Source organism: Salmo salar, chromosome 14, assembly GCF_965601325.2.
Source record: "Salmo salar chromosome 14, fSalSal1, whole genome shotgun sequence".
In the NCBI taxonomy this organism is placed as follows: Eukaryota; Metazoa; Chordata; class Actinopteri; order Salmoniformes; family Salmonidae; genus Salmo; species Salmo salar.
In genome coordinates, this window is record NC_138304.1 from 78,163,878 (window position 1) to 78,187,517 (window position 23,640).

Below are 23,640 nucleotides of genomic sequence, written 5' to 3' on the forward strand. Positions count from 1 at the left end.
TTTGCATGTTACAGGTGCAGATCTCAAATTATTTGAACCTAAAAGACCAAGCTGATTATAAAGGCAATGTTCAATCCACTTTTATAAAAAAAAAGTTTACTTACAAAATTGATTAAACACAAGTTTCCATACAGAACATAGATACCAAAAAGCCATTTCATATAAAACAGATGGAAGATCCTGGGTCTCGCACGTAGTCAAGGATGCTGCTCTCAGAAATGAGCAGTCACCCTGTCAACCTCAAGGAGATCATCCAAGATCTGAAACGGAAAGAAATACTTAATTCAAACATCTCATTAGTGATTTGGACCACAAATTATTAAGATGGGGACGATACATTAAGATGCTAGTTTTGTAGAGAACTAACTATATCAGAGGTGGTGCCAATCTTCTTGGCCAGCTCACTGCGCTCCATGGTGCTGAGGTACAGGTACTTGTTGAGCAGCTCTCCATCCAGAATGTTCCGCACCGCGTTCTGGAGCTGCCGCCGGTCAGCATGCAACATCCTGGAGGACAAGATCAAAAAACATAGTTTTGGTCTATCCAAAGTGTCAGCTTTAAAAAAAAAAAGCCAATCGAAAGCTTAAAGTATTTAAGTGTTGCCTGCTTTAGAGGCATGGGGAGAATGATAACCACAACAGTTATCAGTGACCTTTGTGGTAAGTTACCTGAATGCCTTGGGGTTTAACCCTGCGTGGTGTGGCAGCATGGTGGTGAGAGCATTCTGCAACATCAGCAATCTGCGGTAGGTCTTCTCCTGCATGGGCAGCAGCAGCCCAATGCCGCCATCCAGAGTGGCTGTAGGGAGGGAAGAGGAGAAAAATTACTGCTAAAGCTCCTCTAAATACAATATCATGTTCATCCTTCTGAGAACATTATACCAAGAGGAGCATTTGATCAGGCCTACTGAAGCAAGATTTTCAACAGACAACCCTTCACAGCTTCTTCTACTCTGTATCGGTCAATACAAAATCTCAAAGTCAAAATTGTGTCCTACCAAACCATGTGATGTGCTTGTTGTCCCAGGCCAGGGTCTTCTTGGTGGCTGTGTCCAGTGCCCCTCGACAGGGCATCCTCCAGAAGGCGTTGACATGAGCTCCCACGTTGAAGTCTGCCCTCCTCAGCAGACGCATGCCCCCGAAACTCTCCTTAGCTACAGCAGGATGCAAAGTACCAGTTCAGTGATCATGACACGGAGCTGCAATTTGTCATCACACATGACCTCAGCCTTTATTTGATATTGTGATGTTTGTGGGACAGTATTACCCCGTTTACGTTATCACTTACCTTCAGGCAGATACATGTACACCGATATGTTCTGATCTCGGTCGGACACTGAAACAGAAAATAAGTTTACTTTGAGAGGTCTAGGCATATATAGGCTCCATCCAAAGAGTTAGCCTGGTAGTGTTATCCTGGTTAACTACCAAAGTTATATAAACCTTACCCAAGAATCCCAGCTGGTTGTTATCCACCATAAACTCTACACTGTAGACCTCCAGAGGCTTGGCGTCCTGGGGAACCAAACACAGAAACAAAACCATTAAGACAGGGGTCCCCAATTACATTCAGCCATGGGCTGATTTTTCCTTGAGCGATGGTCGGGGGGCCAGAACATACAGTAGTTAAATAATTTGTACATTACAAATTGACCACAAGAATCCAAAACAGATCATATTTAACAAAAACAGAATCATTTCTAACCCTTGGGATATGATCAGATATGCCTCTTTATAAGTAAGAATACCTGGAAAAATATTTTAATTTAGGAAATCTTTTTCCAAGTATTGTTACTTATAAAGAGGCATATCTGATCATATCCCAATGTAATCAAGGTTAGAAATGATTCTATTTTTGTTAAATATGATCTGTTTTGGATTCTTGTGGTCAATTTGTAATTACACACACACACACACACACACACAAAACCGTTCAAAAGTTTGGGAAATTAAAGCAAATTTGTTTGTCCATTAACATCAAATTGATCAGTGTAGACATTGTTAATGTTGTAAATGACTATTGTAGCTGGAAACGGCAGATTTGTTATGGAATATCTACATAGGTGTACAGAGGCCCATTATCAGCAACAATCACTCGTGTTCCAATGGCACGTTGTGTTAGCTAATCCAAGTTTATCATTTTAAAAGGCTAATTGATCATTAGAAAACCCTTTTGCAATTATGTTAGCACAGCTGAAAACTGTTGTTCTAATTAAAGAAGCAATAAAACTGGCCTTCTTTAGACTAGTTGAGTATCTGGAGCATCAGCATTTGTGGGTTCGATTACAGGCTCAAAATGGCCAGAAACAAAGAACTTTCTTCTGAAACTCGTCAGTCTATTCTTGTTCTAAGAAATGAAGGCTATTCCATGCGAGAAATTGCCAAGAAACTGAAGATCTGGTATAACGCTGTGTACTACTCCCTTCACAGAACAGCGCAAACTGGTTCTAACCAGAATAGAAAGAGGAGTGGGAGGCCCCGGTACACAAGTACATTAGCGTGTCTAGTTTGAGAAACAGATGCCTCGCAAGTCCTCAACTGGCAGCTTCATTAAATAGTACCCGCAAAACACCAGTCTCAACGTCAACAGTGAAGAGGCGACTCTGGGACGCTGTCCTCTGTCCAGTGTGGGTTCTTTTGCCCATCTTAATCTTCTCTTTTTATTGGCCAGTCTGAGATATGGCTTTTTCTTTGCAACTCTGCCTAGAAAGCCAGCATCCCGGAGTCGCCTCTTCACTGTTGACAGTGTACTACTCCCTGTGAAGGGATTAGTACACAGCGTTGTACGAGATCTTCAGTTTCTTGGCAATTTCTCGCATGGAATAGCCTTAATTTCTCAGAACAAGAATAGACTGACGAGTTTCAGAAGAAACAAAATAACTTTCTGGCCATTTTGAGCCTGTAATCGAACCCACAAATGCTAATGCTCTAGATAGAGTGATGGTTGCTGATAATGGGCCTCTGTACATGAATGTACATATTCCATTAAAAATCAGCTGTTTCCAGCTACAATAGTCATTTACAACATTAACAATGTCTACACTGTATTTCTGATCAATTTGATGTTATTTTAATGGACTAATATATATATATGTGTATATATACACACACACACACATACATATACAGTTGAAGTCGGAACTTTACATACACTTAGGTTCGGTTACAGTCATTAAAACTCGTTTTTCAACCACTCCACAAATTTCTTGTTAACAAACTATAGTTTTGGCAAGTCGGTTAGGACATCTACTTTGTGCATGACAAGTCATTTTTCCAACAATTGTTTACAGACAGATTATTTCACTTATAATTCACTGTATCACAATTCCAGTGGGTCAGAAGTTTACATACACTAAGTTGACTGTGCCTTTAAACAGCTTGGAAAATTCCAGAAAATGTCATGGCTTTAGAAGCTTCTGATAGGCTAATTGACATAATTTGAGTCAATTGGAGGTGTACCTGTGGATTTATTTCAAGGCCTACCTTCAAACTCCGTGCCTCTTTGCTTGACATCATGGGAAACTCAAAAGAAATCAGCCAAGACCTCAGAAAGAAAATTGTAGACCTCCACAAGTCTGGTTCATCCTTGGGAGCAATTTCCAAATGCCTGAATGTACCACATTCATCTGTACAAACAATAGCACGCAAGTATAAACACCATGGGACCACGCAGCTGTCATACCGCTCAGGAAGGAGACTCGTTCTGTCTCCTAGAGATGAACGTACTTTTGTGCGAAAAGTGAAAATCAATCCCAGAACAACAGCAAAGGACCTTGTGAAGATGCTGGAGGAAACAGGTACAAAAGTATCTATATCCACAGTCAAATGAGTCCTATATCGACATAACCTGAAAGGCTGCTCAAGGAAGAAGCCACTGCTCCAAAACCACCATAAAAAAAGCCAGACTACGGTTTGCAAATGCACATGGGGACAAAGATCGTACTTTTTGGAGAAATGTCCTCTGGTCTGATGAAACAAAAATAGAACTGTTTGGACATAATGAACATGGTTATGTTTGGAGGAAAAAGGGGGAGGCTGGCAAGCCGAAGAACACCATCCCAACCGTGAAGCACGGGGGTGGCAGCATCATGTTGTGGGGGTGTTTTGCTGCAGGAGGGACTGGTGCATTTCACAAAATAGATGGCAGCATGAGGGAGGAAAATGATGTGGATATATTGAAGCAACATCTCAAGACATCAGTCAGGAAGTTAAAGCTTGGTCGCAAATGGGTCTTTCAAATGGACAATGACACCAAGCATACCTCCAAAGTTGTGGCAAAACGGCTTAAGGACAACAAAGTCAAGGTATTGGAGTGGCCACCACAAAGCCCTGACCTCAATCCTATAGAAAATGTGTGGGCAGAACTGAAAAAGGGTGTGCGAGCAAGGAGGCGCTGTCAGGCGGAATGGGCCAAAATTCACCCAACTTATTGTGGGAAGCATGTGGAAGGTTACCCGAAATGTAAGACCCAAGTTAAACAATTTAAAAGGCAATGCTACCAAATACTAATTGAGTGTATGTAAACTTTTGACCCACTGGGAATTATTCTGACACTTCTTAAAATTAAGTGGTGATTGTAACTGACCTAAGACAAGGAATTTTTACTTTGATTAAATGTCAGAAATTGTGAAACTGAGTTTAAATGTATTTGGCTAAGGTGTATGTAAACTTCCGACTTCAACTGTATATATGCATGTATGCATGCATGCATACACACACAAAAAAAAGACACCCTTTCAATGAGTGGATTTGGCTATTTCAGCCACACCCGTTGCATCAAATTGAGCACACCGCCATGCAATCTCCAAAGACGAACATTGGCAGTAGAACGACCTTACTGAAGAGCTCACTGACTTTCAATGTGGCACCGTCACAGGATGACACCTTTCCAACAAGTCAGTTCGTCACATTTCTTCCCTGCTGGAGCTGCCCGGTCAACTCTAAGTGCTGTTATTGTGAAGTGGAAACGTTGAGAAGCAACAACGGCTCAGCTACAAAGTGGTAGGCCACACAAGCTCATAGAATGGGACCGGCGAGTGCTGAAGCGCGCAGCATGTAAAAATCGCCTGTCCTTGGTTGCAACACTCACTACAGAGTTCCAAACTGCCTCTGGAAAAAACATCAGCACAAGAACTGTTCATCGGGAGCTTCATGAAATGGGTTTTCATGGCTGAGCAGCCGCACACAAGCCTAAGATCACCATGCGCAATGCCAAGGATCGGCTGGAGTAGCGTAAGGCAATCCGCCATGGGACTCTGGAGCAGTGGAAACGCAGTCTCTGTAGTGTTGAATCACATTTCACCATCTGACAGTCCGACAGACGAATTCTGGTTTGGCGGAATCCAGGAGAAGGCTACCTGACCAAATGCATAGTGCCAACTCTAAGTTTGGTTAAATGGTCTGGGGTTTTTCATGGTTCGGCCTAGGCCTCTTAGTTCCAGTGAAGGGAAATCTTAACGCTACAGCATACAATGACATTCTAGACAATTCTGTGCTTCCAACTTTGTGGCAACAGTTTGGGGAAGGCCCTTTCCTGTTTCAGCATGACAATGCCCCTGTGCACAAAGCGAGATCCATACAGAAATGGCTTGTTGAGATCAGTGTGAAAGAACCACTGGCCTCAACCCCATCGAACAACTTTGGGATGAATTGGAACGAGCCAGGCCTAATCGCCCAGCATCAGTGCCCAACCTCACTAATGCTCTTGTGGCTGAATGGAAGCAAATCCCCGCAGCATTGTTCCAACATCTAGTGGAAAGCCTTCCCAGAAGAGTGGAGCAGCAAAGGGGGCGACCAACTCCACACTTGGGGGAGGGCAAATCAAATCACCCACGGGCCGAATTTTGCCTAATGAGGAACCCTGCATTAAGAGAAGAGTCCCTTAAGACTCAGAACACTGGCATGAAGAACGGCCCTGATCATTTAATCATCCCCTCCAGCACAGCACTGCTCTCTAGAAGATAAACTCAACACACAAAAAACGCTGGGATCCCACAGGGGAACAATGCTTTCTTTCAGGGCTTTCTCACAGTGCTTTCTTTCATCCATGAACAGAAACCTCATCGGGGATGTACAGTTAAATCCATAAACAACAAACTAACATAGAACAAAACCACTCAGAGAATGACCAGAGAGTCAGAAGATGCTAAATCACGTGCCACTTAAACACAATACTTTGAGTTGGTTTGACATCTCCCCTGTGTTACTACTTAAGTAGTCCTGTAGCCTTGCTGTCTTACCCTGCTAATTAGCGAAAGAGTCTTACTCTCAGGCTGGTATCTGAGCAGAGAGATGCTCTTCATGACGTCAGCTGCCACGATAAAGTTCTTGATGCTAAACATCTGGTGGATGTAAAGCTGGGTGTCGATGAAGGCCATGCCTGTCAGGTCATTGTCCTTCAGGCTCCACAGAAAGATCTAGACAGAGAGAAGAATAGACAGATGCATCGATCACAACCAGGACTTTGTCTCAGGGTTACAGGAGAGATTGTTGAAGTACCGTACTTGTGCTCCTTAAAAAGGGCTTTCTGACCAGTTCTTATAATAAATGGCTAATTCAATATCAAAAATACACTCAAGTGCAACATGTTGGCCACACAATGAAAACAATGTTAATCGGAACAGAGAGGTGGGTGGGAAATACATCTAGATTGGGATATCTGTAGCGGTATAGTCAGAGATGGGTCTGTCACCTTCTGTCCGATGGCAGAGACTAGGTATCCGCTGCAGTGACACAGAGCTGTGACCGGTCCCTTCTGCTCCTTCTCATACAGAACCTTGAATTTGTTCTTCGTCAGGGGCTGACCAGGTTCCGGGACCACCTCAATCACATCCAGGATCAGGATCTGGACAACAGTAGAGAGAGAAATAAGTCCACACTAAAATCAACATTATGATTTCAAAAAGCATCATCTGTCTGTCGGACTCCGTAATAGGTCCTGAGTTTCCTGACTAGGACAAACGCTTGACCCTACAACTTACAGCACATAACTAGGGCCCAAAAGATATTCCTGGCTCTAGTCTGTAGTCAGAGTAGTGTTGGTGACTCACCCGGCCCCTACAGGTGACCTCCTCCCCCTGCATGAGACAAGTACCAGCAGCTATGTATCCCTTCAGCCCAGACACCGTCTCCTGACTCCTCAACGCCACAGTCTTCATACACGTCACATGTTCCCACTCCTCCAGGTCAATCCTGACCAATATCAGAGAGAGGGAGGTCAGAACAGACACCCACTAATACGCCCGAGATGCTTAAATATCAAAGATAGCAATATGCATCAGCTCTATAATGAACATCCCTCATGTTACAGGCCACGCTGCAGTAGCTGCAGTTGTTACCGTGTGTTAGGGATGGCCTCCCAGCTGACAGGAGATATGAGCTGAATGGAGAAATTCTCCTGCTGAGGAGGAATGTAGCGCTCGTCTGAAGAGACACACAGCACAAAGGAAATTGAATGGCGGAAGAATGAGCGAAGTATTAAACCAATGAGAAAGTGATGTGCACATCATGGAGACTAATGCATATACTGGTCCCACCTCGGTCTATGGTCTCAAACTCCTTCTCCTCTCCGGTCATTCTGGGGATGCGAGTGCAGGGGTCCTTCACGCTGGTGCACACTGCATACACCTTGGACTCCACATGGTAGGACACATAGTGAACGGTGCACCTCAGAGGAATCTTCCTGACTGGCCAGGGGGCGTCATACGACAGGTACGTGGGTAGAACACTGATCCTCAGCTCGCCCTGCTTGTTGAAGTAGAGGAAGCCTTTGGGGCAGTTGATGTTGTGAAAGGGGGAGAAGGACTCGATTGGTCCGTCGATTGTCATGGGGTGGAGCCTCAACGCCCCCCGTGATGTCACCAGCATCCAGTGAGGGGAGGGGCCACAGATGAACACCTGACACACAAACAAGAAAACATCATGAGAACCCACAGAACTACAGTATAGATATATAAAGTCTGTGTGGACAGCAGTACCTCTCCTTCAAGATGTATCCGGCAGGGAACCTGAGTATCTTTACCCATGATGTAGATATAGTCCTGTAGGAAGAGAACCTCTTACCCCAGAGTAACCGGAGATGTCCTCAAAGTATCTGAACCTGGCCACACGACCTTTGACCACCGCTGGCCCCTCCTCGCTGGGACCAGCCTGTCCTTCAGCCTTCTTATCTTTCTTCACCTTCGACTTCTTCTCCCGGAAGTTGATGTTGTGGGGCATCTGAGACGAGACAGGAGAACAGTTGGAAGACATAAATGATCAGTGTTGGACATTTTAAGACTGGTTTCCTAGACACAGATTAGTCCTAAAAAGTTGACTAAACTTTGCTTGTCCAATGGCCTTGCTTTTCTTACCTTCTTGAAGCGGACCTTCAGGTTGCTCTGAGCCTGCTGCTGGTCATATGGGAATGCTTCATAGATCAGAAGCTCCTGTTCAACATGGACCTGAGGAAAGAAACGCAACATAAAACCTCAGATCTATCTAAAGCAATTTCCCAAATTGAGATCAATGAAGTACCACTGCTACATATTCTGGTGTTGTCATTCTACTTTAATACCTGTACTGAAAACTCACCAGGAGGTAGGGTCTGCAGTGGTTGTTGCCGAGCGACACCAGGGCCACTTCTTTGACCAATGGGATCTCTCCCTGTCGTGTCACTTCCTCCTTTTTCCCCTCTCCCTGGGCTGCTGATTGGCCGGCGGAGCTGTCAACCAACACTCTCTGGCCAACAGGGAAGTTCTTGACCAGGAACACCAGTCTCCAGTCAGGTAGCTGGTAGATCTAGAGAACAGGAGGATGTTGTTTTACTATTAGCTCTGTCCTGTAGAAAATGTTCACCTGTCGGTTGTGGTGACACTCGTTGCTATGGCCACTGAGTTCTTGTGAATTTCTGAACATAAGTTTAAAGTCCCCAGGCTTTTATCCAACCTCTAAATGGCACCATAGTATAAATGTTGGCATTAAACAGTATTAGAATTGTAACAGCTATGTAAATTAAGTCAACTAAATGATTATGATACAATACAAAAAGTGTACTGATACAGCAAATACTAAAATTGTGCTGATAAAATAGAGACATTGATCCTAACCTCCATGACACCGTTCTCGCGGACCATCATGCACCAGTGTGTAGGTTCAGCTCGTCCCGACCTCCCCTCGGACCCCCCACCCAGGGCCCCAGAGGAGGGGCGGTAGCCAGGGTGGGACTCGTCCTTGGTGGGGGTGATGCCTGCTGGGTTACAGTCTCCATATAACATCTCCTCCTCATCATCCACTGTGTTACTAAAGAGGAGACATGGAAGAGAGACCTGTACTAATAAACTGAGGTGAAACAGTGCTTCCACTGTCTAAAGAAACAAGGTGCAGCCCAAAAACGTAGTGTACATGGGGACAGCTGGCGAATCTTTCATTCTTCAGTTCAAAACAATCTACTTTATTCAAAAACATATGATTGGCTCTTACCTGAGATCCTGTATGATGGTCTCAGTCTCTGATTGGCTTTTGAACATGGTGTCTTGATCCTTGGTGTGACAGGTCTGCTTGTTCTCTGTGGTGAACATCCCGCTGAGGTCACGGAACGCACACAGCGTGATCCCTCGGGGTTGCTGCACGGGGAGACAGAGAGTCACCGGTCTGAGAATCTTATTTTTCACTTATCCATCGGGTTGTAATACTGCCTGGCTTAGTTGTACAGTACAGGATATGACCGTGACTCACAGCAGCTATCTGTGGTTTCTGCAGGGCCAGGCGGTGGGTCTTGCCCATGTAGGAGTCGGTCTTCAGGACGAACATGGTGACCACTCCGTCTGCCGTCATGATGACCACATAGGGGTCCGCTACGGAGCACTGCACTATGGGAGAACCCAGGTCCACCGGGATGAAGTGCAGCTGAGTCACTGGAAGGAACAATCAATCAAATGTATTTCTGAATCCATTTTTACAGCAACAGTTGTCACAAAGTACTTTCCAGTCAGTGAAAGAGTACAAGTGAGCGGTAGGGACACAGTGTATTAGGGATTAGTATCTTATTTTATTGAAAGACGGACGGATCTCTCTACCTCCTTCCAGTAGCCGTATGCCCATGGGGGAGACCTGGATGATGTATTTGTTGTCTCCGATGTTCCCAGCGAACACAGTGGGTCCCTGGGTGGCGAAACCACTGGTGTCCAGCTCCATGATCTCCTGGCCCGTCTGCAGGATCTAGAGAAACACACAGGAGGGGTTCCAGTTACCTTCAATAGACCTCAATCATTACCCTTAATCAACATTAGACTCAATCTAAACATGCTGGAGCTCCGTAGGGGAGGAAAAAGCTCCCTTTCAGACTGCTGTGTAGAGCGGAGTGTGTCTCGGGTGCAGTGTGTACTGTGTAGAGATGAGGTGGCAGGTGTGGATGTACCATGGTGGAGTCCTCTCTGCTGAGAATCAGGAAGCCATGTTTATTCTTGTCGCCCTCCACTGGCGCAGGCTCCGGCTTCTCCTCCACCTCCTCAGGGGTCTCACCCTCTTCCTCCATTGCTGGAGGCTTGTCTTTCTTCTTGCCTTTCTCCTTCATCTCATTGGAGATGACAGTCCACATGTCATGGCAACCTGGCAGCTCAAAGGTGGTGACCACCTGGGGACGGATGCTCCTCTGGAAGGGCCACACAAAACAGTCATCAATAGTCGCAGAACAATGGCAAGAGGGAAAAACTGGATCATCAACTCTCATAGCTGACTCTGAAAATAGCAGCTCGTCACATTGTTCGTGGCGCGTTAGAAGTAGCTGCCGGAAAACAATCAGTGGTCTTTCTCTGTAGCACCGTCACTGAACCGGAGGTAGATAGGCCTCGCCACCACAGGTCTTAGCACAGTGCAGCCACACACATGCACAGAAATAGAGAGACCGGTTGAGGAGAGTTTTTACCTGAAGCACGGACAGACCCCCGTTCTTCCCAAAGCCAGAACACACCACTATCTCCAGGTCAGGTTCTGGGTTGGTCTGGAACTGTGGACACAGAAACACCAGAGACAGGGCTTAGTGCGTCTTACTGTTAGCATAGCAACAGCTTGAGAAAATAACTTGGTACAGGTATTGGATATTAAATCAGTGCTTTCACAAATACAACACAACCATGATGGACAACATGACTGGAGGTTAGAAACCTCTTTTGCGAATGAAAAGTACCTCTTCAGAGAGGAAGGCTGGCTCCCCCATGGACGCACCAGCACATGGTCCGATGTTCAATATGCTGTCACACACCTGGAGGCAAATACAGGAAAACCATATTGTAAAGTCTGCAATAACCAAGACTAGAATATGAATAATGAACTGATGAAGCTTCTACTGGGGTAACAAGGGGTCCTACCTCAAAGGAGTAGGTGGCCAACTGAGTGCCAGACGCCACTTCGCTCCCGTACACCTCAATTTCATCCACCTCATCAGGCAGTTGGTTCTTACCAGCTGGATAGAGAACATGGGAGGAAACATGTTATTTATAAATATAAAAACATTATTACAGGTGACCATATCACCTCAGTTCCATACATATGTAAAGGCTAATATGCAAGACACAACCAAGACATTGTAATACATAGCCTAGTGGTTAGTGTTGGGCCAGTAACTGAAAGGTTGCTAGATCGAATCCCCGAGCTGACAAGGTAAAAATCTGTTGTTCTGCCCCAGAACAAGGCAGTTAAACCCACTGTTCCTAGGCCGTCATTGCAAATAAGAATTTGTTCTTAACCGACTTGCCTAGTTAAATAAATAAAATACAATACCTGTAAAGTTGGTAGAGGAATCAATTCTCTTCTTTTTACTAGGAGGTTCCTCCTGGAATGATCAAATTCAAGTTAATTCTGCAATTTATATCAGAATACAGACATAGAAATGTGTATCAGCAACTCATTTAGCATTTATGTAGACAAAATGGACACTGGGCCGGTAGGTAGCCTAGCGGTTAGATCGTTGGACCAGCAACTGAAAGGACACTGGCTCCAAAACCTGTGCCGGATTTTTTTATACTTTTTTTTTTTTTTTATCTGTCGATGTGCCCTTGAGCAAAGCACTTAACCCTAATTTGCTCTAGGGGCACCGTACTACTATAGCTGACCCTGTAAAACAACATTTCACTGCACCTATCCAGTGTGTGTGACAATAAAACATCTTATTTTTTCAGGGGTGAACGATAATATGCGACATCATCACATATTAAGTGGCATATTTCCACATCTGCTAGTCAAAGTCACAACAGCAGTTGAAGTGCTAAAAATCTGTTTATATGTGGAACACGAGCACAGAAGAGGGGCAGCGACTGCTACTTGTTTTTGAAACATCCTCTTTTGGTGACATTTACAACTGGCTACATTTTGAAGCTCAATTTGATCAACTTTGCCTTGACTAAAATCTATAAATCTATGGAATCTTTACATTTTTGACAGAATCACTCACAGCAATATGCCACAGGGACCAGACTGAGGAGAATATCTACATAGGAACTAAAATCAAACCAATTCACCTGCTTCTCCTCATCGGTCTCCTCTTCCTTCCCTTTGTCCTCCTCCGCTGGTGGTTTCTCTGGATTCTCCTGGTACTTCTCCGTGTATTTCAGCAAGAGGCTGTTTCCCAGCCGGGACCCCAGGAACAGATACCCAGGCTCCATGGTCATCATCTAGGCAGAAGAGACAGGGGTGAGGAGGAGGAGAAGAGACAGGGGTGAGGAGGAGGAGAAGAGACAGGGGTGAGGAGGAGAAGAAGAGACAGGGGTGAGGAGGAGGAGAAGAAGAGACAGGGGTGAGGAGAAGAAGAGACAGGGGTGAGGAGGAGGAGGAGAAGAGACAGGGGTGAGGAGGAGGAGGAGGAGAAGAAGAGACAGGGGTGAGGAGGAGGAGGAGGAGAAGAGAGACAGGGGTGAGGAGGAGGAGAAGAAGAGACAGGGGTGAGGAGGAGGAGAAGAAGAGACAGGGGTGAGGAGGAGGAGGAGGAGAAGAGACAGGGGTGAGGAGGAGGAGGAGAAGAGACAGGGGTGAGGAGGAGGAGGAGAAGAGACAGGGGTGAGGAGGAGGAGGAGAAGAGACAGGGGTGAGGAGGAGGAGGAGAAGAGACAGGGGTGAGGAGGAGGAGAAGAAGAGACAGGGGTGAGGAGGAGAAGAAGAGACAGGGGTGAGGAGGAGGAGAAGAGACAGGGGTGAGGAGGAGGAGAAGAAGAGACAGGGGTGAGGAGAAGAAGAAGAGACAGGGGTGAGGAGGAGAAGAAGAGACAGGGGTGAGGAGGAGGAGAAGAAGAGACAGGGGTGAGGAGGAGGAGGGAAGAGACAGGGGTGAGGAGAGGAGGAGAAGAGACAGGGGTGAGGAGGAGGAGGAGAAGAGACAGGGGTGAGGAGGAGGAGGAGAAGAGACAGGGGTGAGGAGGAGGAGGAGAAGAGACAGGGGTGAGGAGGAGGAGAAGAAGAGACAGGGGTGGGAGGAGGGAGAAGAGACATGGGTGAGGAGGAGGAGAAGAAGAGACAGGGGTGAGGAGGAGGAGGAGAAGAGACAGGGGTGAGGAGGAGGAGAAGAAGAGACGGGGGTGAGAGGTGGGGAACCTCTATGCTTCCACAGCTCCTCCATGACCAGTTCTCTCTTGGCCAACCATTGGCAGCAGACTGAGAATATCACTGCACTGCATTCTTCACACCTAAGTGAGTCTGTGTGTGTATATACCACCCCTTCTATGCCAACAACTCTCTCTCTCTTCCCAGCTACTGTATGCTACTTACACATGTGGTGAGGACACTGGCAGCAGCCTTGTCAAAGTGGAAGGCCCGGACACTTCTCATGCCATCAGTGATCAGGGTCAACACATAGCTGAGGAGAGAGGACAGGCACAGTCAAAGCATGACTCTTACAAGGCTATGAAAAAATACAATGCCATTCTAGCTGTTGCTACACAATGCCGTTATTGCTACTATGCCACACAAATTTGAGGGCACAAAAAATTGCTTTAACACGGTCTAATAAAGCAGTTATGGCTAATAAATATACACTGAACAAAAATATAAAAAACGCAACCTGTAAAGTGTTGGTGCCATGTTTCACGAAATGAAATAAAAGATTCCAGAAATGTTCCATTTGCACACAAAGATTATTTCCCTCAAATTGTGCACAAATGTGTTTTCATCTCTGTTAGTGAACATTTCTCCTTTGCCAAGATAATTCATCCACCTTACAGGTGTGGAATATCAAGAAGCTGATTAAACAGCATGATCATTACACAGGTGCAGCTTGTGCTGGGGACAATAAAACACCACTAAAATGTGCAGTTGCGTCACACAACACAATAGGGCCTAATTTATTTATTTTAATTGACTAATTTCCTTATATGAACTGCAACTCAGTAAAACCTTTGAAATTGTTGCATGTTGCGTACATTTTTTAGTTCAGCATACATAGCTAATAAATTCCATCACAACTGTTACAGGCTCTATTCCTTCACAACTGTTGTGGGCTCTACTCACATCTCTCCTCCCTTTAGAGAGATGACCATCTTATCAGAGCCGATGAAGGTGGACTGTGAACAATCTAGTGTGATCTTCACCTCCTCCTGTATACCTGAAACACCAACACACACGATTTATCAGCCTTATTAGAATACATAATAAAGGCTCTTACATGCTTACAACATGTTATAAAGCTTTATATCTGCAGGTATATTGCAGTTTAAGTGTTAACAAATTACTTTCCTAGGCCTGGTATAAATGTCTTAGGAATATTAAATAGGCTGAGTGGCTTTCTTTTCCATATGCAGAGTGAGCTTGAGAACACTGATGTATGTGTACTATTGTCCTCAGTCAGTACTTACGCAGGGGGAAGGCGGTGGTCCCAGTGGTCTGTGTGTTGAGTGACACTCCATACGGAGGAACACTCTGGTTGAGGTATAAAAGGGAGTTGACAGCAAACACCACCACACCACCTAGAAACAACGGGAATAAATTCACATTCTGAGTCATATGATCTAGAAACTGATCATACAAGTCTCTTCATATGTAACTCAGAATATAAGAACCCAAAAATGGAGTGAGTGATTACCAATGGGCTTGGGCACAGCCATGACCTGTGTGCAGTCAAAGGGCAGGTTGCTGAGGGACCAGATGACAGGGTGAACCTTCTGCATGATGTTGAGAGAGATGGCTACGATACTGCAGGTGTCTTGTCTCACTGCTACACGCCTGGAGGAGGAGGACATGGTCAGACTAGAGCTGCACACCACAATATTACCAGTAATAAACAGGTTTGAACAAGACATGGCTAAGTTCCTAGCCTTCTTCACGTTAACTCATCAGCAGACTTATGTTTAGGGGGGTGGTCTCAGACAGACAGACGGAACAGAGAGGAGGACAGGTGCCGTTGTGGTGTACTGACCCAGGCCACGTCTGGTTGGGCTCATACAGGATGAGCAGTGTGGGTTCATAGTAACCGTGGAGGAACTTCATATCAACAATGTTCAGAAGCTTCTCATCCAGCTCACGGACATCGATGATGTAGCTGGGAAGAAAGCTGGACTTGGGCCTTAAATCAGTGGTAAAATAAAACATGAGTCAAGATGACTGATAAGAAATCATCAAATGCAAAACTCCTCAAAGAACAGTTACTACAACTCAAGAGTGCATTCTATGGGTATCCTAAATATCACTACGAGGTGCTATGATTTTAGGACTCTCTGGAAAAACAGTTGCAAATGTTACTGAGTGGTCTATCTTAACTAAATAAATCAAATGACGAAATGAAATATGCCTACATACCCTTCCACTACTCCCTCCTGTTCATCAGTAAGCGTGTCCTTTCTGAATGGCAGCACCACCAGCTGGGTGCCATACACCAGCATCACAGCACAGCGGTTCTCTGGGTCCACACGGACCATGGGGATGTGCAGGTTCTGGACAAACCCATCCTGGAGATAGAAAAATTATGGAATAAGATACAACTTTTTCATATATGCTCATCTTAATAGTAATTTGCAGATTATGTCTTTGAATGTTTTTCAAGCACAGTTCATTTCCTCTTACCCTCAGCTCTGGCTCCTCAAAGAAGTGAAGGGAGAGAGTCTTCAGATCATGTGTTCCTGGATCATACTCCACCACTGACAGCTGGAGTAAACAAAACCAGGACACTGTAAACAGCAGTCAGAGACATTTTCTAGGACAGGTTGCTTGCACCTACTACGTATAGCTACTGCCACATGGTAATTGATAACATTGAAATGTAAAGAATAAGTAGGCTAAAGAAACCTGAAAAATGAAAGCTGTGAGTTTAGGATTAGCAAAACAATCAATCTAGACTCAGGTACCTTAGCATCTTTGAAGCTGAGCAGGAGAGCATCTCTGTTGGCTCCTACCAGCTGAACAGAGGCCATGGACATGACGTTACCGAACAGGGAGAAACAAGCCACCTGCTCAAGCTTCTCCTTACGACTCTTGACATCTGCCGAGGACAAGGAAAAGATCAAGACTGTGTCAAAGAAGAAATCAGATGTCAGAGACAGTCTGTCAGAGACTAATGTTTGCACGTGCATGTCTGAGGAAGGCTGACAACATAATAATAGCATACAGTGTGGTTCACTAGTCTCTCTAGAGTCTAGACAGACAGGTTGCCTCCCACAATGTTACCAATGTTCCAACAGTATAGTGCTTTTGCCCCAGGTCTGGGATTAGCTGCTCATTCACCAAAACGTTGCTAGATTGCAAGGCAGTTTTGGACATACCTGGTGATTTGTCTGTCTTTGAAGCATTCTGAAATATGAAGACAAAGATGTAAATAAATAAACTGGATGTCATGAAGGGAAAAAAACACTCCCCACGACCGGTAGCTACAATTTCTTTATCTGACTGTAATTTTGATCAGTGATTGAGGAACGAAAGACGACCACGGCTAAAAGCTACTTTACCTCCACATCGTGAATGATCCTGTAGACGTAAAGCTGAGATGTTCCAGCGACGACCAGGTTCTTCTCCTCGTTGGAGATGAAGTTGCAGTAGACAGAAAACTCGATGGCGGTGGGGGAGTGGGCTTGGCGGTACACGGCATACATCCTGCAAGCAGCACACCCTAAGCACCTTAACGTTACAGCAGAGTTAATAGCTACATATGAATCTGAATACGCATTATATTAGAAGACACGTCTAAGGATATTGCACCAGTACTACTTAGTTAGAAAAAAATATCAAAGTTAGCTAAACATATTGGTGTCAGGCTTAAATACAATCCAGGGTTGATTGTTAGCAAGCTAGCTAGCACAGTGGCTAGCTGGTCAATTATGTTTTAGCTGGCTCGCCTCTCTGCGAACGTTACTTGCCTAGCTCGTTGCGGGACGAAGCAAATGTTACTTTATTTGGGAGAATACTAGCTATATTATTTTTCCATTTAGTTCGGTAGCTAGCTAGAGTTTTAAAATAACGTTAGCTAGCTAGTTGGCATAGCCGTTTGGCTCACTTGCCAATGGTCCACTAGCGTCGGTTAGCTGGATAGCTTGCTTGCTAACGTGCTTCAAGCAGGTGTTCAAATTTATCACATAAACCTACCTATTACGAACAAGCTACGATAGTTTCCAGTTTGGGTCTTGCCTTTCTCACTTTTATTACAGCATAATTCAGTTCACAAAAATAGTGTGGTTAAGCAATGACTGTAGCTATACATTTATTAAAGGATGAAATTATTTTCATTCAAACATTTCCCAGGCTGCCATTCGACCCAAATGCGCAGCTAAACTGAATTCGTCAAGAAAAAGCAACCACGCAATTATAGTTCCTATCTTCATTGAAAAAACGTGTGTACGACTCCAATCTCACCCTTGTTGCAGTTGTGTGTACACAAAAAGAAATAGACAGGACAAGAGTTTAATTGAACATAAATCAAATTAACGCCACCGTTTTACCCAAAGTAAATGTAAAGGACAAATAGGGTATCTATCCCTCAGATGGAATATAATAAATATAAAAGTCAGGCAACATAATAAGTAAAGTCAATGTTTGGCTCTGCAAGACACATTACCAGTTAAATGCATTTATACAACAGTGGGGTCTAATCCTGAATGCTGATTGGTTAAAACCGCATTCCACAAGTAAAATTCCATGTAATACCATTGGAGGGGCGTTATGCGTTTCATTGATTATAAAGATCAAACTAAACAATTAAATATATGGTTGTAGTCGAGAATATTGCATTTGGCTAATTCATGATTCAATTGCACTGTGAAAGAACACTTTGCAATCATTATTGGTATGGATAACAATGAGTATTTGTAATCATTATACTGTAGAAGGCTATATTATGTCATAAATAAATTAGAGAAACTAAATTAAGATGCATGATTAAAGAAACACAATGCACAGTATTTTTCAAATAAAATTCCCATGAATCCTCTTCCCAATAGGGAAAAATGTAAAAACACTATGCTGAAACAGAGTTAGTGCTTTTTTTGGATATTAATCCTATCCCACTCCTTCCTTCCCTCCCTCCCTCCCTCCCTCCCTCAGCGATTAATCTTCTGACATGTGATGAGATACTCAGGGTAGGCCTGTGTGTCGTTGAAGATAACAAACAGAGAGGGGTTGTCCATCTTATCCGCCACACTGTCATATCTGAGGGGTATCTCAGAGCTCTCCTTCAGAGGAGCAGTCTTCATGGAGTGACTGCCCTGAGTGAAGTCCCCAGTAAGCACTTTGGTCACAAACACAAACTTGTGTCCGTCTGCATTCGGGGGAGAATACTGATCCTGGACAGACAGGGCTGAGTTCAGAGCAAAGTAGACCCCCTGACCATACACAGTGGCTGCAAAGAGAAACCAAAACATGAGACTAAATTATTACAGGAAGAGATACACAGGCCAAATTATTACAAAGTATAACCCTTGACCGTAGACGATGGCTGCAGAGAGACCAGGATATACAAGAGGCCACATTATTACTAGTCTGCATGAAAATAATGCTAAAATGAAGTGAAATAAAAAAAAGCTGAAACTATCATTAGAAAAGCCTTACCATTCTTTCCACAGAAGCTTCTGTTGAAGCCATGAACGCAGATCTCTTTCACGCTGGTCTCACTTGTGCCGTGGTACAGCGTCCGCTCCACTTCTGGGTCATTGGCACTCTGATTTATACTAGCCTTCTTCAGTCTATACTGGTTGTAAAGGAGCCTATTCATCAGCTTCTCAACCTGGGAAATGCGATTAACAGAGGAATGGCTTCTGACGTCACTGATACAATGCAAAGTTAATGGTTAGTTGCTGTTGACATCGATAGATCCTACATACCTTAATGATTTTGATTCTGTTGTGGTACTCATGTATGGAGTCGTAGAAGTCTTTCACAACATCCTGGAACTCATCAGAATCCTCGTTCACTCTGGACGTTTCAGGCAGGTTGGACAGTAGACTGTAGTCCTCATCTGAAAAACGGTGCAACATATTGTAGCAATATAAGTGCAATATAGCATGACGGAAAACGCTGCAACATATTAAACAGCTTTGTTAAGATAACAGGGATATTGCGTCAGTAATTAAATAGCATCTCACAAATGTAATTCTTATTTACCAAAAAATAAATAACATGAGAATAAGCTCACATACAGTATTTGCAAATTCTCTTTACCTTGTATATCTGAGTACAAGTCTTCTGAGCTCAGCATCTTCCTGGAGATGGTTACTGACTTCCCAGAGGCCACGTTGTACTCTTGCATCTTCTCAAAGTTGATGATGTACGGCAGGTTGTTAAGCAGGATGTCAATCTTTTTCTGCCTCATCTTCCAGGCGTTCTCCATAAACACTGTCGCCTCCGGAGCGTACGCGGTCTTCGTCCCTGACGACGCTGGGTCGTGCCACAGCCATTGCACCGTCCGCAGGATGTCAGCGTCTGGCGTCGTCGTGGATATCCTCCTCAGCAGGAGCTTCATGTCCGGCATCGCCCCGGTAACGAAGTCTTTGAACCCGGAGATGGTTGCCGTGGTTCCCTGGATGGTGACCTCCACGGCATGTTTCCTCTTGATGAGGTCCAGACACCTCCTGATTGGTTGAATTTATTTGTAAATATAAAAAATGTTTAGCTTGCGGGCACCAATATTGCAAATTCCATATGATATCTTTTAATATTGATATGAGCAAGGCATATCGTAATCTAGGTTTATTCTTAACCTACACCATTCTGTAAAAAGCACACTGTACATGACTGTTCCTGCAGGCATAAAACAGATCTTTTCACAGGCGCAAGTTACCATAGTTAATTGCCTGCTGATGGGCCATCAACAGTGAATGGGCTTCCCATTGTTTTTTTCATTTTATTTTTTATTTCACCTTTATTTAACCAGGTAGGCCAGTTGAGAACAAGTTCTCATTTACAACTGCGACGTGGCCAAGATGAAGCAAAGCAGTTCGACACATACAATAACACAGAGTTACACATGGAATAAACAAACATACAGTCAATAATACAGTAGAAAAGGTCTATATACAGTGTGTGCAAATGTGGTACGATAAGGGAGGTGAGGCAATAAATAGGCCATGGTGGCGAAGTAATTACAATATACCAATTAAACACTGGAGTGATTGATGTGCAGAAGATGAATGTGGAAGTAGAGATACTGGGGTGCAAAGGAGCAAGATAAATAAATAAATACAGTATGGGGATGAGGTAGGTAGTTGGATGAGCTATTTACAGATGGGCTATGTACAGGTGCAGTGATCTGTGAGCTGCACTGACAGCTGGTGCTTAAAGCTAGTGAGGGAGATATAAGACTCCAGCTTCAGTGATTTTTGTAGTTCGTTCCAGTCATTGGCAGCAGAGAACTGGAAGGAAAGGCGACCAAAAGAGGAATTGGCTTTGGGGGTGACCAGTGAAATATACCTGCTGGAGCGCGTGCTACGGGTGGGTGTTGCTATGGTGACCAGTGAGCTGAGATAAGGCAGAGCTTTACCTAGCAGAGACTTGTAGATGACCTGGAGCCAGTTGGTTTGGCGACGAGTATGAAGCAAGGGCCAGCCAACGAGAGCGTACAGGTCACAATGGTGGGTAGTATATGGGGCTTTGGTGACAAAATGGATGGCACTGCATCCAATTTGCTGAGTAGAGTGTTGGAGGCTATTTTGTAAATTACATCGCCGAAGTCGAGGATCGGTAGGATGGTCAGTTTTGAGGGTATGTTTGGCAGCAGGAGTGAAGGATGTGTTTGTTGCGAAATAGGAAGCCCATTCTAGATTTAATTTTGTATTGGAGATGCTTAATGTGAGTCTGGAAGGAGAGTTTACAGTCTAACCAGACACCTAGGTATTTGTAGTTGTCCACATATTCTAAGTCAGAACCGTCCAGAGTAGTGACGCTGGATGGGCGGGCAGGTGCGGGCAGCGATCGGTTGAAGAGCATGCATTTCGTTTTACTTACATTTAAAAGCAGTTGGAGGCAACGGAAGGAGAGTTGTATGGCATTGAAGGTCGTCTGGAGGTCAGTTGACACAGTGTCCAAAGAAGGGCCAGAAGTATACAGAATACAGTGTCGTCTGCATAGAGGTGGATCAGAGAATCACCAGCAGCAAGAGCGACATCATTGATGTATACAGAGAAGAGAGTCGGCCCGAGAATTGAACCCTGTGGCACCCCCATAGACTGCCAGAGGTCCGGACAACAGGCCCTCCGATTTGACACACTGAACTCTATCAGAAAAGTAGTTGGTAAACCAGGCAAGGCAGTCATTTGAGAAACCAAGGCTGTTTAGTCTGCCGATAAGAATGTGGTGATTGACAGAGTCGAAAGCCTTGGCCAGGTCGATGAAGACAGCTGCACAGTAATGTCTCTTATCGATGGCGGTTATGATATCGTTTAGGACCTTGAGTGTGGCTGAGGTGCACCCATGACCAGCTCTGAAACCAAATTGCATAGCGGAGAAAGTACAGTGGGATTCGATATGGTCGGTAATCTGTTTGTTAACTTGGCTTTCGAAGACCTTAGAATGGCAGGGTAGGATAGATATAGGTCTGTAGCAGTTTGGGTCTAGAGTGTCTCCCCCTTTGACTGTGGCAGCTTTCCAATCTTTGGAAATCTCAGACGATACGAAAGAGAGGTTGAATAGGCTAGTAATAGGGGTTGCAACAATAATTTTAGAAAGAGAGGGTCCAGATTGTCTAGCCCAGCTGATTTGTAGGGGTCCAGATTTTGCAGCTCTTTCAGAACATCAGCTATCTGGATTTGGGTGAAGGAGAAAGGGGGAGGCACCGAGTTGCAGTGGGGGGGTGCCGGGCCGTTGACCGGGGTAGCCAGGTGGAAAGCATGGCCAGCCGTAGAAAAATGTTTATTGAAATTCTCAATTATAGTGGATTTATCGGTGGCGACAGTGTATCCTGGTCTCAGTGCAGTGGGCAGCTGGGAGGAGGGGCTCTTATTCTCCATGGACTTTACAGTGTCCCAGGACTTTTTTGAGTTAGTACTACAGGATGCAAATTTCTGTTTGAAAAAGCTAGTCTTAGCTTTCCTAACTGCCTGTGTATATTGGTTCCTAACTTCCCTGAAAAGTTGCATATCACGGGGGCTATAAAAAAATGCAACTGACATCGATATAGATTTTCCATGTCGGTGTCCATCACTATAAAAAAGTCTACAGTGTACACACAGACCCACACACACACGTACCTGTGGTACTGAGACAGGCTCCTCAGGCTGCGGTGCTCTAGCTTCTCCTCATGCTTTCTCAGGGTGACCTTCTTGTTCAGGGCAATGTCCACTCTGATCAGGTCACAACTGTAGCCAGCGAACACAAAGATTGTTGCCGTGTTGGCTGACTGGATGGCCTCCTGCAGAGACATCTGGACAGCCTGATCGAGGTGCGAGCCAGCAGCAGGGAGGGAAGAGGTAGCCATGGCACCACCATCACCATCATGCCGAGTCATCTTCGTCATCTTCTTGGACAGCTCCAGAACCTTCTGCAGCTCCTCCTCCTCGGTCAGGGACCTCTTTGTGGTTTCCATGGAGTACTGGATGGCCAGAGACATCTGGGCCTCCTCGTCCAGGGTAGAGGAGAGTTGCGTGGCCCAGGACAGCCCTCCATCCTGGGCAACCAGAGGAGCAAGAGCAACCTCATCATCACTACCCCCTCCATCCACTAGCTGCTCTGTAGCCTGCTCCTCCACGTCTGCGTTGTCTCTGTCTGGGCCCTGGTCAGTGCTGAGGGCCATGGGTTCCCCGGCCGTATACAGATCCTCCTCAATGTCAGTGGTTCTGGTCAGACTAGAGAGTCCAGAGTCCACCATCTCATCTATGGCTGAGAACAGCCTCTTTGCCTCCTCTATAAGACCTGGGATCAGTACATACGTTTTCAGTGATTGCAAAACAACAATGCCAATAGAATAACTCCCTTCTCTGAAGATTATTCTGGCCACTGTGCTTCCATATGCTCTTCAGGGTCTAGGCTGGGTTACTGTACAACACTGACAATTTATGTAAAACGTTTTTTTTTCTCCCAAATACATGTGATTGCTATGAGAATAATGAAAGTATGTACCTATGTCTGGAGCTGAGAGGTCGCTGGAAGTCTGGTTAGTATGAATCAGAACAGATGTGGAAGCCTGTAAGGAACCATCTGAGGACCTTCTCTGGAAGCTCTGATGGGACGTCATATTCCACGCAGCCTCAAAGATGTCCTGTAGGGAGAT

At 44.9% G+C, this 23,640-nt stretch overlaps 1 protein-coding gene across 3 annotated transcripts; it reads right to left on the bottom strand.

Annotated features, from left to right (window-relative positions):
- Positions 1 to 64: 64 nt before the first annotated feature.
- Positions 65 to 17,705, bottom strand: LOC106570221 (cleavage and polyadenylation specificity factor subunit 1). Of its 3 annotated transcripts, none has more exons than XM_014142311.3 (35): positions 17,532 to 17,705; positions 16,898 to 17,066; positions 16,715 to 16,742; positions 16,301 to 16,434; positions 16,020 to 16,100; positions 15,756 to 15,904; positions 15,376 to 15,522; positions 15,043 to 15,182; positions 14,816 to 14,926; positions 14,472 to 14,565; positions 13,734 to 13,821; positions 12,494 to 12,646; positions 11,757 to 11,808; positions 11,345 to 11,439; positions 11,164 to 11,238; positions 10,903 to 10,983; positions 10,396 to 10,629; positions 10,055 to 10,196; positions 9,714 to 9,892; positions 9,459 to 9,601; positions 9,086 to 9,278; positions 8,571 to 8,777; positions 8,351 to 8,440; positions 8,061 to 8,216; positions 7,535 to 7,895; positions 7,337 to 7,421; positions 7,049 to 7,190; positions 6,691 to 6,843; positions 6,239 to 6,415; positions 1,448 to 1,514; positions 1,288 to 1,335; positions 998 to 1,153; positions 669 to 798; positions 368 to 506; positions 65 to 260 (listed from the first exon to the last, which is right to left on the bottom strand). In XM_014142311.3, the coding sequence occupies exons 2-35, from the start codon at positions 17,039 to 17,041 to the stop codon at positions 213 to 215; spliced, it is 4,422 nt and encodes a 1,473-aa protein (XP_013997786.2). In that variant the 5' UTR covers positions 17,042 to 17,066; positions 17,532 to 17,705; the 3' UTR covers positions 65 to 212. The 3 variants fall into 3 exon arrangements, with proteins under 3 accessions (XP_013997786.2, XP_013997789.2, XP_013997787.2); XM_014142314.3 differs by having other exon boundaries at positions 16,898 to 17,042; positions 17,532 to 17,700; XM_014142312.3 differs by having other exon boundaries at positions 16,898 to 17,058; positions 17,532 to 17,700.
- Positions 17,706 to 23,640: the final 5,935 nt, after the last annotated feature.

What these genes read in the sequence shown, in the direction of transcription:
- LOC106570221 (XM_014142311.3), bottom strand. Translation starts at nt 17,041, where the DNA reads ATGTATGCCGTGTACCGCCAAGCCCACTCCCCCACCGCCATCGAGTTT. An exon ending in GGGGTCTGTCCGTGCTTCAG is followed by an intron (nt 10,630 to 10,902) that starts GTAAAAACTCTC and finishes TGGCCCTTCCAG; the next exon opens with AGGAGCATCCGTCCCCAGGT. An exon ending in GAGGCCATCCCTAACACACG is followed by an intron (nt 7,191 to 7,336) that starts GTAACAACTGCA and finishes GATATTGGTCAG; the next exon opens with GATTGACCTGGAGGAGTGGG.